At 43.6% G+C, this 12,063-nt stretch overlaps 1 protein-coding gene across 4 annotated transcripts in view; it reads left to right on the top strand.

Annotated features, from left to right (window-relative positions):
• The window catches only part of PLXNA1 (plexin A1), a 366,161-nt gene that overhangs the window by 219,452 nt on the left and 134,646 nt on the right, over window positions 1-12,063 (top strand). For all 4 annotated transcript variants that reach the window (XM_056853406.1, XM_056853393.1, XM_056853399.1 and 1 more), the window contains exon 9: window positions 8,111-8,225. In XM_056853406.1, the coding sequence (XP_056709384.1) occupies window positions 8,111-8,225 (115 nt within the window). The remainder of the gene's footprint in view (window positions 1-8,110; window positions 8,226-12,063) is intronic.

The raw sequence follows: 12,063 nt of genomic DNA, 5'->3' as shown, positions 1-12,063 counted from the left end.
CTAGTGTTCTGTGAGTTGTGAAGTAGGAGTTGTTACCTTCCAGTTACCAAGAACTATGTTTATGCATCAAAGTGATGACAGTGAACTCTGATGACCCCCAGGAAAGAGAAATGGCACAGATGGCACATCATGCTGCCAAACAACGTGCCACTGAAGCTCAGTCAGTAATGACACATGGATAGAGGGGATCGACCAGCAAATATGCTATGAAGCCCAGCCTTGGCAAGACATAGACAAGATGCGGACTTTGCCTTGTTCTTAGGGGTTCTGGCAGAATGGGGGGATCTCACTGGGCTCCCCCTCCTTTGGAGGTGAACGACTGAGCCCACATTCCCCCCCCCTTGGGCAGATGCATGCTGCACTCCAATGTCTTGGCATTTGTTTTAAAAATATGAGGATAAACTTTCAGAATAAAACAGCAGATATTAATTGGAGCGGCAGCCATATCTGCTTAGGCCTACTGACTGCTTAATGAGATAGCTCCAACAGAAAGAGCTTCCCGGATTCATTTCAAAGATGGGGATGTAACTCTGAAGTCTAATTTCCTCTGTATATGAAAGGGCCGGCAGATCTTTTTGTCTTGGCAGGATGCATCCACTTATTCGCCCAGAACTATTCAATCTCTTTGGTTTAAGAACATGTCAGGCTTTGGTGTTGAGCCACATTATATCTTTCACATGATAACCCTCTCAAATCACATGATGATAATGATTGCAGTAAGACCAACCATATGAGCACAATGAATGAATGAAGATAGAAAGCTGAGGTTATAGATCCTTTGGTGCATCTCATGTGTCTCTCTGTACCCAGATGAACTGAATGCACTTCTTTAGAGTTACTGGCAGATGCTTTGGGAATCTCCAGGCATAGAGACAAGCATAATTTCACAGTTGCACTCTGTACATGAGGCAGTAGCATGCGCAGCTGATTGTATGAACAAAGAATTATTCATATTTTGAATAAGCTGCCATTTGTTCTCCCTGCCAAAATTAAAAAAAGAAAGAAAAGAAAAGTGAAGTCCCAGATCCAACTGATAAGACCGGGTCCCGCTAAAGTGGAGCCTTCTAACATCCTTCAATCAAACACAGCCTTTTCATTTGTGACTGATTAGCTATTGGTTGTATATTGAGAGCAAAGTGAGATAGACCTTATAAATCTTAGAGTCTGTTCAGATGAAGTTCCCCAACCAGGCTTTTATCCAGATTGAGATGGAGAGCAGGCCTTAGGTATATATGCTTACTCATTTCCATTGGCAGGAGGTAACAAGGGAAATCTTAGCAGGTTCCGTCTCCCTAGGTCTCTCATTACCTAGATCTGATAAGGGAAGCAGAAGAGATACCACACACATTAAAACTTATTCACGGTCTTATCAGACGTAGAAATCCAGGGGTGGTGCACCCTTTTAACAGCCCTCACACAGTGTCTGTGACAGACTGTATGCACACTTGTCACTTTTTGCATCCCATGCCTCAGATAACATAGCAAATCTTCTTATAATTTGTATGTTGCAAGCTAATTATCCAAGTATTAAAACTTTGTAATTTTCAGTTGATAGTGAAAGGAAAGAGGGAGAGAAAGAGAGAAGGTATAAACCTAATTTTTTAAATATGTTATCCCAGCAAAAGGCCTGGTTCTCTCACTGTTTTTGTTCTGATATGCTATTTAAAGTTTCTGTGATGGCTGGCTACTGCAGACTGATACTGTGCATGCCAAACTAGTAGTTAAGGGGCCATGTGTTACATCTCACAATAGACTGAAGCAGGAGAGACATTATCAGTGAGGTACAGGCCCTGTGTATCCTACCAACCTTACTTCTCTTGCTTCGAAGCTGGATGGTTTACTCCTTCACATCTTGCCCATTTGCAATATTTTGCCTCGTACGCTATGCTAATCATTGGTAGCCTTTATTCATAATGGTGGAACTTGAGTTATTCAAATACATTCTCTGGTTGCGTCCACATCAGTTCCACCCCCACCCCCACTTGCATGAAGAGTGTCTCAGTACATATATTTGCATGTACTGGCCTTTTGTTTGGAAATAAAAATGTCAATGAAATGGGGGAACAACTTCCAGCAAGCAGCCTATTAATTGTTCGTGTGTTTTCAGCTATGAAAAGCTGCCATATGTAGTTAACAGTGCATGAAACTTTAAGCAAGAAATTATTGGGTCACTTAAGTTTCAGAAGTGGACAGGGAAAGAGACTTCGACATTGATAAGTATTACAGGCTCCCTTCCTAGGCAGACTGAGCCACAGTTCCCATGCCTAGATTGGTGAGATAGGTAGGTGCCTTACACATATCTACGTTTTTATTTCTAGCTTTCTTTCTTAGCAAATTTATACCCCGTCTTTCCATTTAAAAATAAATACTGAAGGAGGCTTACAATAAAATCTGTACAAAAGTGTTAAAAATAGATAATAGCAGCCATTTAAAGTTACACACACGGGATAAAATGCAATGGGAAAAAAGCCTTCTGGAAATTAAAAAAAAAAGTTTTCAGCTGATGCTGGAGGGCCTCTAAAGAAGTAAATTTCCACAATATACTGTGGGAGTTCCAAACAGCAGCAGTAGCTGCTAAGAAAGTGTTCATGCCGGTTTCCTCCAAACTGGCTTTCTCCAATATGGCGCTCCTTGTCATAAATCAGAGTGACCAAAGCTGTTTCAGTACTCTGCTCTGGGAAAAAGCTAGATCTGAAAGGGATCAAGACGGTCATACCTCCAGAAATGCCTGGAGCTGCATGGCTACAACCTTGTGCAAGGCCTTGCTCAAAAAGGGCAGGTTCAGTACTGGCTCATTGTTGTTCAAGTAAGCCGGATCCAAACTTGATTATTTTTCAGTAAAGGCCTAACAACTTCTCTAGAGAAGGGAGGAACTGACCCTTCTATCAACGATACATGGATGATATTTGTCATCCATAGGACTCTCCACCTCTTGCAGATTCAATTGACCATGAGGGACATGGGTCTGATAAGCATGTAGTAGTCCTTATTGCTCCAAATATTCTGTCCATGGCCTCCTTTCCAACTGGAAAGAATTCTTACAAACCAGACTAATAGAAGCCCAGGAACATTCGAAAGATCTATAGATAATGTGGCATCTAAGTTATATCACATGAGAGCAGTTTTATCCACAAAATGTTTAGCAAATTGATTGCAGCGAGCTTCTGAAGTATCTGCTATTTACTCCCAGAAGCCTTAAGACAACAAGCCTTTTACAATTCAGAATAACATTGCTGGTTAACACTCTACAGACACAATGATGGCACAGTGAAGCGCCCAGTTTCTCTGAATGGATTGTGTTGATGATAGTACCGTGTGGGAAGCAGCTCAACCCAACCTGATCAAACCACAGTGAAGCTGCTCAGACTGGGTTGACTGCAGGCTCGTTGCTTGTAGGTTGGGCTGCAGTTATACCTGGAGGTGAAGCAGTCTCCTGAGTGCTTTTCCGTGAGCCTAGCTCAACTCAAAGAGATCAGCCCGCATTTGCACTGCTGCAGTTTCACTGTATGACTTTGTCCCAGTTCTTTCCAAAGTATGTTGACTCTTGAAGGGGTAGAAGGGGTATTCGAATGGCCTGCTTAAGTTCCATAAGGTTTTCCTGAGTGGCTATCAACTGAAAACAGAACACAATTAAAGCAACAATTTCAGTTCAACAATAGCATAATTAGTAGAAATCCAACAGGTATGCTTTTTCCCACTGCAGAGATGGAACAATGGGGGAAGTTTCAGCTGCTTAATTTTCAGCTGGGGGAGCAGAGAAAATTGGTGTGTCCCTTCAGCACTGGCCGTATTTCAGGCTAAAATAACTCCGTAACTTATGGTGCAGTGATATGGATTGAGGAAGTGAATGAGAACATTCTGTTCTCATTCACTTAAATATCTGTTGATAGAAGGAAGCGTCTGTTGATAAAACGAAGATTGTACTGCTTTTATTAAAGAACGAGGATCTGAGGATTATTTTAGCCATGGCAAAATTCTTGGTGGTGATTACATGGAAGGAAAAGATTATTTTTTTTATGATGGAGCTAAGAATTTTTAAAGGGCTAATTTAGAGATAAAGTAGTAATTACAATACATAGAAATATAACAACAACAATTTAGCATGGTCTAACTTGAGACCTTAGGTCAAATAAGTCGACCATTAATGGAAAGAAAGAATTTTTAACATGTTGATTCGAAAGACAAAGTTAAAGGTAATGCAGGAGCATGAGAATTCAGAACTTCCTAGTTTAAATTAATAGTGGCTTCTCTGAGTTTTTGTTTTTTTTTTAAATGTGGAGGTCTTCCCAGAAGGTCTTTCCAAGAGGTGTTTACTACAGAAGAGAAAGAACGTATGGGTTTGTATATTTTGGCTTTATTAAAAATACTAATTTTCTTTTATATTTTCTTATAAACCTCTGCCAGCACAATATAGCTCTGTGGGGCTGACAATATTACTGGGTCGCCTTTGTGTCAGGCATTTCTGGCTTAGCAGTACATTTTGCTACCACCAAGGTCACAAAGTAAGCCACTACTGCCTTGAAAACAAAAGAAAAAAAACAGTGACCTTTTGTTTTGTTGCATGTACGTAGATACCACAGCTTTAAGACTGAAGAGTGTTTATTTCTGGGGCAGGCTTGCATTTCACTTTGGGAGTGCTGTTCATGTTGTAGCTTGTGATGTGGAAATTACAATAGTTGTATGGAACTTTAAGGCTGCAATCATGAAAGGGGGGTAGCTAAACTCCTTAGGAGTGCTAGGCCGAAAAGTTTGGGAACCACTGATATAGAGGATGGTGCCGAGTTGTTTTCTTTTGCCCCAGAAGGTCGGACCAGAACCAACGGGTTAAAATTAAATCAGAAGAGTTTCCATCTAGACATCAAGAAGAATTTTATAACAGAGCAGTTCCTCAGTGGAACAGGCTTCCTTGGGAGATGGTAAGTGCTCCTTCCCTGGAGGTTTTTAAGCAGAGGTTAGATGGCCATCTGTCAGCAATGCTGATTCTATGAACTTAGGCAGTTCATGAGAGGGAGGGCATCTTGGCTATCTTCTGGGCATGGAGTAGGGGTCACTGGGTGTGTGTGTGGGAGGTAGTTGTGAATTTCCTGCATTGTGCAGGGGGTTGGACTAGATGACCCTGGTGGGACCTTCCAACTCTATGATTCTATTCTATGAAAGTCAATGGCCTTAGAAGGGTGTAACTCTGTTTAGGATTACCCTGTGAATGTTCTAGGTAAACATAGGCAATGCCTAAGAAATGCTTCATGCGGAGGTCTCAACACAAAGATTTTTTGCAGCCCTACATGATCCTTACGGGGTCCTGTGCTGGCCAAGACTGATTGTCTGTTAATTAAAACGTCTTGCATTAGAAGAGAACACCTACTTAACCAATTCACTAATATCTTGGTGACATGTTGGATTGAGTTGTGTTTGCTTTAATGTGAATAGGTCTGTCTCTAATACTGTCTCTAATACACATGAATGGTGACAGAAATTGAGGTCTAAATGAGGGCTCAGCTGGATGAGAGTTGGGGCAGAGGGACAATTCCCAAGTTACATTTCTGTCACAAATTCAGGCTTAGATTGGCTAAACACAGCCATTCAGGGAACCACTTTTATAATGTGTGAAAACAATAAAACCTAGCAACACAGTGAAGATATTTATATTGGCTCTGGAGCAATCCAGAATTTTAGATGTGGAAATCTTGCTCTGTATTTATTGCTTTTGCTCATCAACAATCAGGTCCTGATAGTCCAGACCACCTCCAAATTCCAGATCGTTACTGGAATTGCTTTTGTAATACATAAAAGTTCATAGGACAGGGGTGGGCAGTTTGTGGCCTGGTGGCTCTGTCTGGACCCCAGAGGCTCTCCTTGTGGACCCACAGATAGCCTCTAACCCACTTACCTGTACCCCTCCCTCACAATGCATCCATGTTGGATTTTCATGTATAAGCTGTGTCACCTCCTGCCCTGGAGATACCACTGCCAAATATCTGGGCAATGCCACTGGATGCCAGGCTGCACAAAGGGGGTCAGAAGCCAAGCAGGGGAGCTGGACATGGTATCTGTGCAGAGGAACCATTGTAAGAGTGTGAGCATCAGGGTTAGCAACTAACCCGGTGTCACATGGAGGTCTAGATGGCACATTGACCATTGGACTAAGTTAACTGGGGAATCTGTCAAGGATGGGGGGGTGATGAGCAGTGCCTGTAGAATCTGCTGAAGCCTGTGGAAATCCTCCTAGCTGAACTGAGGGGCTGAGGAGGATGCATCAGGCTGAGTCTCCTGGTCCCAAAAGAGAGAAAAGGAGCAGCCTTGAAAAGAAGGGGAGGATCAGGGAGAAGTGAAAATCTCCTCCCCTCGTTAACTGAGGCCTCAAGGAGTTCCCCCCCAAGAGGAAAGGAGTGGGGCAGGAGAGGAAGATTGGATTTGTATCTGAAACTCCCATAGGCTGAAAGACTAGCAAAGGAGTCTTGTCTCCCACAGTGTGAAAAGCAACAAAGGTTCGGTTAACCAAAACAGATAAATGGCAGTGAGAGCCGAAGCGCATAAGGAGACGGCTTTTCCAAAGCCTCTGTTGTTGTTCACTAAGAAGGAAGGCCTTGAAGAGCTCTTAGCCTCTGTCTCAGCTCATATGGGAGCAAGTCATGAGAAGAGCTCATGCTGCCAGTTCCTTCAGCGATTGTGCAATTCAAAATATAGACCTGGTTTGCAACTGCTGGCCAGGGATTGTAAGAGCTGAGGAGAGGGTGTCAACTGGTCAGGATGCGCAGACAGACTGTTAACAGGGGAAAAAAACTATGCAAGTGTACGCATAGAGAAAGCTAGGGAGACTGGAGGAACAGAACATACCCATAAACAGCCTGAGTGGGTAGCACAGGAAGTCAGAGAAAGGATTGCATATGTGGCTGTGTAACCAAATGAAAGGCATTACAGTCCTGAAATGCTAATCTGACCCAGCTTTGAGTAATTGTGTCATTTCCTATGAATGACTCTGAATTAAGACCCAAGGATTTTGCTTCTCGCAATGGAGGGTTCTTATTTTGCTGTCTGCTCATTAAAATTGCCTTCTATAAAATCCAAAAATAAAGCTCACAAAGTCTGTGATTCAACCCACGCAGAAATGGATAGTGAGGAAAGGATCCCAACAGTGCTGAGAGGTCAGGGGAGGGGGGGTGCAAGCTTGACCACATGGAATGCATTGTGGGGCCTCATGTGGGAGAAGAAAGCGGTTGGCACAGGGCTTAAGGAATGTGAGTCTTAAGCTGTGACGTTTGTCAAATCTGTTTATGCAACCTCTGGAGGTGGTGCCTTAGACCCCGGGGTGCTCTGGTCTTTCGTTCCGCACTGACCTCATTTGCTCCGACATGGTACTAAGGACACAATGCTGCAGATAATGTCATGGATGACCCTGTAGGGGACATTCATATCTTTGGCATTCTTCATTGTTGATCCTAGGGGTAAATATGTTTCCCCTGGCGCCATCTTGTGGCTCAGATACAAAAAGGTCAAACGTTTTTTAAGCGCCTTCGGCACTTGTCACAGGAGCTGGGATGATGTTTATGGTATAGCCATATCAGGATGCTTGTCAATCCACTCTTCCTCCCCATAACACAGGAATGCTGAATAGCGTGGTGTAGTGGTTAAGAGCGGTGGTTTGGAGCGGTGGACTCTGATCTGGAAAACCGGGTTTGATTCCCCACTCCTCCACAGGAAGCCAGCTGGGTGACCTTGGGCAAGTTACAGCTCTGTTAGAGCTCTCTCAGCCCCACCTATCTCACAGGGTGTTTGTTGTGGGGAGGGGAAGGGAGGGTGATTGTAAGCCGGTTTGAGTCTCCCTTAAGTGGTAGAGAAAGGCATATAAAAACCAACTCTTCTCCTCCTCCTCCTCCTCCTCCCCCCTCCTCCCCCTCCTCCTCCTCAAACTTTTCCACAATTCTTGTCCTTTCCCGGTGTTCCCCTGTACTGTCCAACTGTTGCTGCCTTTTTCTCTTTCATGAACTTGTGGGTAAATTGTCTCAATCTACAAAGCATGTTGAGATCCTGTGACTTCAGAAAAATAACACGCCCTGGCTATGTGAGTTGCATCTATAAATATTCACGTGGCTTTTGCTCTCTTCTCTTGTAGCTGCCTGTCTTGTGTGAATGGGTCCTTCCCTTGCCACTGGTGTAAATATCGCCACATCTGTACCCACAATGCTGCTGACTGCTCTTTTCTGGAAGGACGTGTCAAGATGTCTGAGGTAAGCAGAGCTCTACAAAACCTGCCTCTGTAACGCCGTTATGTGGCTCCCCTCATCTCCTCCTGCCCCTTCTTTCACACATCATGTTCTGTAGCCAAGAGGTCCTATGTGACTTTAAAACCATTGGGTCCAGCGTTCCAGAAGCAATAATCAGCACTATGCAAGCCTGCTCCTGCAGTTCTAGCCTGGGCATTCAAAACCAGGAAAGGATTCAGGAGTAAATTTCGAGGAAGGCAGGGAATCTAGAAGGCAGGTTACAGTAGGAAAAAGTGACGGAACTTAGTATGTTGAGTTTGGGGACAAAGTTAAGGAGGGCGGGCATCGACATTTTCAAATACGTTAAGAGCATGAAAGAACAAAGAGGACACAAAATTGTTTATCTTGTTCACTGACACAATAAGAAACGGTTCAGACTACAGGAAGGGGAAAATGGGTTATTCTAGAGCTTCCTCAATAATAGGGAATTATGGCAACAGCAGAAACTGTATGTGGAAGAATTTTCTTTCTTGGAATTTGTCAAGGAGAGGATGGATAGGTATATGATAAACTTCGATTCCGTACTAGGCAGAGTTTTGAAACTGTCCTTCCAAATATGAAATGCTGCCTTCCTCAAGCACACTAACTCTCCCTTTTACAGGGATATAAGGACTACAGCATTCGGTGTTCTTTATTATCAAATAGGGATGTCACTTGAATTTTGTGAATGCACTTTTTTGATTAGGAAATCCCAGTTTCTAACATAGCCTTTTTTCTCATTGGAACAAAACCACAGTCTGTTTTTCCAGTCTACGCAGACAAAATTGAATAGCCTTATTACTGTCAAAATGAAACCTGGTTTTGCATCAGTTGCATATAAATGGCATAAACAGTGGAAACATGACATATAATGTATAAATGCTGTTAAAACGCCATAAAAGAAACAGATGCATTGGGAACACAAGCAACAAAAACAAGTGAAGTGAAAAGGCTTGTTAAGATAACACATGGAAAGAAAAAGCAATGTTACTGCTGCCAAGTAAGTGTATTTAAGGCCTAAAGTTTAGAGTCTCCATTAGACATGAATAAAGGGATAAAGAAGAAGAGTTGGTTTTTATATGCCGACTTTCTCTGCCACTTAAGGGAGACTCAAACCGGCTTACAATCACCTTCCCCTCCCCACAACAGACACCCTGTGAGGTGGGTGGGGCTGAGAGAGCTCTAAGAGAGCTGTAACTTGCCCAAGGTCACCCAGCTGGCTTCGTGTGCAGGAGCGGGGAAACAAATCCAGTTCACCAGATTAGCCTCCGCCGCTCATGTGGAAGAGTGGGGAATCAAACCCGGTTCTCCAGATCAGAGTCCACCACTCCAAACCACTGCTCTTAACCTTTACACTACGCTTCATTCGGCATAAAGCTTCTGCTCTGAGTGCCTCGCTTGTGAGTCTGTCTGTGACACTCAGTGCCAAGAGGATTTTGCATCTGTTGTCTCCCTCTTACCCAGCTACTCACAGTTGCTGTGTAAACCATTAAGAGAGAAGTCTGCAGCCAGAAGGTCCATTTTGGACCAGGACATAGTTGCACCCACTAGGATTCGTCCATCCTCTCCCTATCTTAGCAAACAGGTGTTTCAGCCCACTGGCATATTGTTACCCTTTTGTGTGCTGCACAGTGCCCGAATGTTCCTTCAACAAAATAAGTAGTAACTGTGGGCAATTTTTGAAGTGGCTTTTAAACTGGCATACAGATGAAATAACATAGCAACAAAAAATTGGAATGTCCTCATGGAGGACTGTGTTATATGAGCTCAGGAGACCATCCATTCCTAAAGAGCTTGATATAAGATATTCCTTACGATGTATTTGGCTTTCATCCAGATCTGCTTGATCTGAGAGATGGAGTTTAAAATGACAGGGAGGATCAGTGACTCTAAACGGCAGACCACGTGCCCTGGAGAAATCAGGTGGTTTAAAGACACTTCTGGCTGTGCACACTATCATCACTAATGATTTGAAACCTTTGTTAGTTGGGGTGTCATTTCTCTTGGAGGCACAGGCAAAGTTCTGTTTATAGATTGCAGGTACAGAAGGAGTGTTAAGGTAAAACAGCAATTTGATTAATGAACTCAGAATGGTGGAAAATTCCTTGCATACATGACTGTATATTCTGGTGGGCTTCTTCTGTAGCAAAGTGTACCTTCCTTATAAAAGGTAAAGGTCCCCTGTGCAAGCACCGGGTCATTCCTGACCCATGGGGTGACGTCACATCCCGACGTTTCCTAGGCAGACTTTGTTTACGGGGTGGTTTGCCAGTGCCTTCCTCAGTCATCTTCCCTTTACCCCCAGCAAGCTGGGTCCTCATTTTATCGACCTCGGAAGGATGGAAGGCTGAGTCAACCTTGAGCCGGCTACCTGAAACCAACTTCCTTTGGGATCGAACTCAGGTCGTGAGCAGAGCTTTTGACTGCAGTACTGCAGCTTACCACTCTGCGCCACGGGGCTCTTCCTTATAGGGGAGCAATATTTATAGTTTCTCTTGCATTCATTCTGGAAAATCACACCTTTGGGTCCTTGTATAGCAGCTATTCCGGTTACTCCATAGCGGCTAGTTGCCTGGCTTGCTCTGAAGAACTGTGTGAGTGGTGAGGATTCCAGTTCTAGCTGGGGGGGGGGGCTTGGAACCATATGACACCCCATGTTACTTTGAAAGAAAATAGTTCTGTGAGAACAATGTTTTATTTGAGTTAGGGGTTAGCTTTGGAACTTGTTTCTCAGTACCAGTTTCATTCTGGACAGAATGGAGCAGAATCCCCCCCCCCCCAAAAAAAGATTTTACTCTCACAGGTAAAGAGTGTCTTTCTCTCACCACTCACTAACCACAAGGCCTCACATTTAGGATCATGTTAAAGCGATGTTAATTTCTGGGAGACTTGAAATACAGGACTTAATCATTTCAGAAATTAAGCACTGCCTCTTAACCCTGCCATTAAGAGTTCTCTCTTAAAATCGGTTGGTTTCCTAAAATGGCTTCCATTCAGTCCTCTTGTTGCTTTTGACTTGATTTTCTGAATAGTATTGATGACCTTTTGTATGCTTATGAGATACTCTGGGTCGAGCATAAGACATTGTGAGCATTTCAGTAAAATGAAGCTGCCGAGGACCATTTAAATGCTCTTGAAAGTGTGTGGTGATCTTTGAGATTTTCAGACACAAATGCAATTCTTGAGCAAGTACTGTAATCAATAAGTTATCAGTACTTAATTTTTAATAATATTGCTGCTGGAGATAAAAGAAGGCATGCTGCCTTCCACACAAATTTCAGGTATGCGAGCATTGGTGGTAAAAAATAACTCAGTGAGGTGGAAAAGGGCACACATGTTCAGAGGAATTCTGTTTCATCTGTGTGGCTTCTATGCAGTTCCACATTGGAGACTGCGCAGGCGCAGGCCAGCCACGGATAAGATTTGTCAGCTTCTAGCAAAATCTAAGAGAGTGCTCCCCCTCCCCTTGGGGAATGCAATTTCCCCGCCCATCAGTCACATGACCCAAGGGGAGGGAGCACTCTTCCCTCCAGTTCTCTTTCTGCTGCCACAGAGAGAGAACGTGTTAGCTTCCTCTCTAGCCATGGAGTCCAAGAAAGCTCCACTTTTCAAGAAATGTACCTCTTGTGGTACCAAGATGGCGAAAACTGATCCTCACCTTGAATGCTTCCTTTGTTTGGGGGAAGGCCACATTCCTGCAACTTGTAAAAGTTGCTCCAAACTTTCCAACAAGGCCCTGAGGGTTCGGTCGACTCGCCTGCTTTCTCATCTTTACAAAGAGTCTCTTCGTCCACGAGGTCAATCTGCTGAGCCTGGTCCTTCG

Source organism: Euleptes europaea, chromosome 1, assembly GCF_029931775.1.
Source record: "Euleptes europaea isolate rEulEur1 chromosome 1, rEulEur1.hap1, whole genome shotgun sequence".
Lineage (NCBI taxonomy): Eukaryota > Metazoa > Chordata > Lepidosauria > Squamata > Sphaerodactylidae > Euleptes > Euleptes europaea.
Note: the sequence above shows the minus strand (reverse complement) of the source record. Positions and strands in the feature narration are given on the sequence as shown.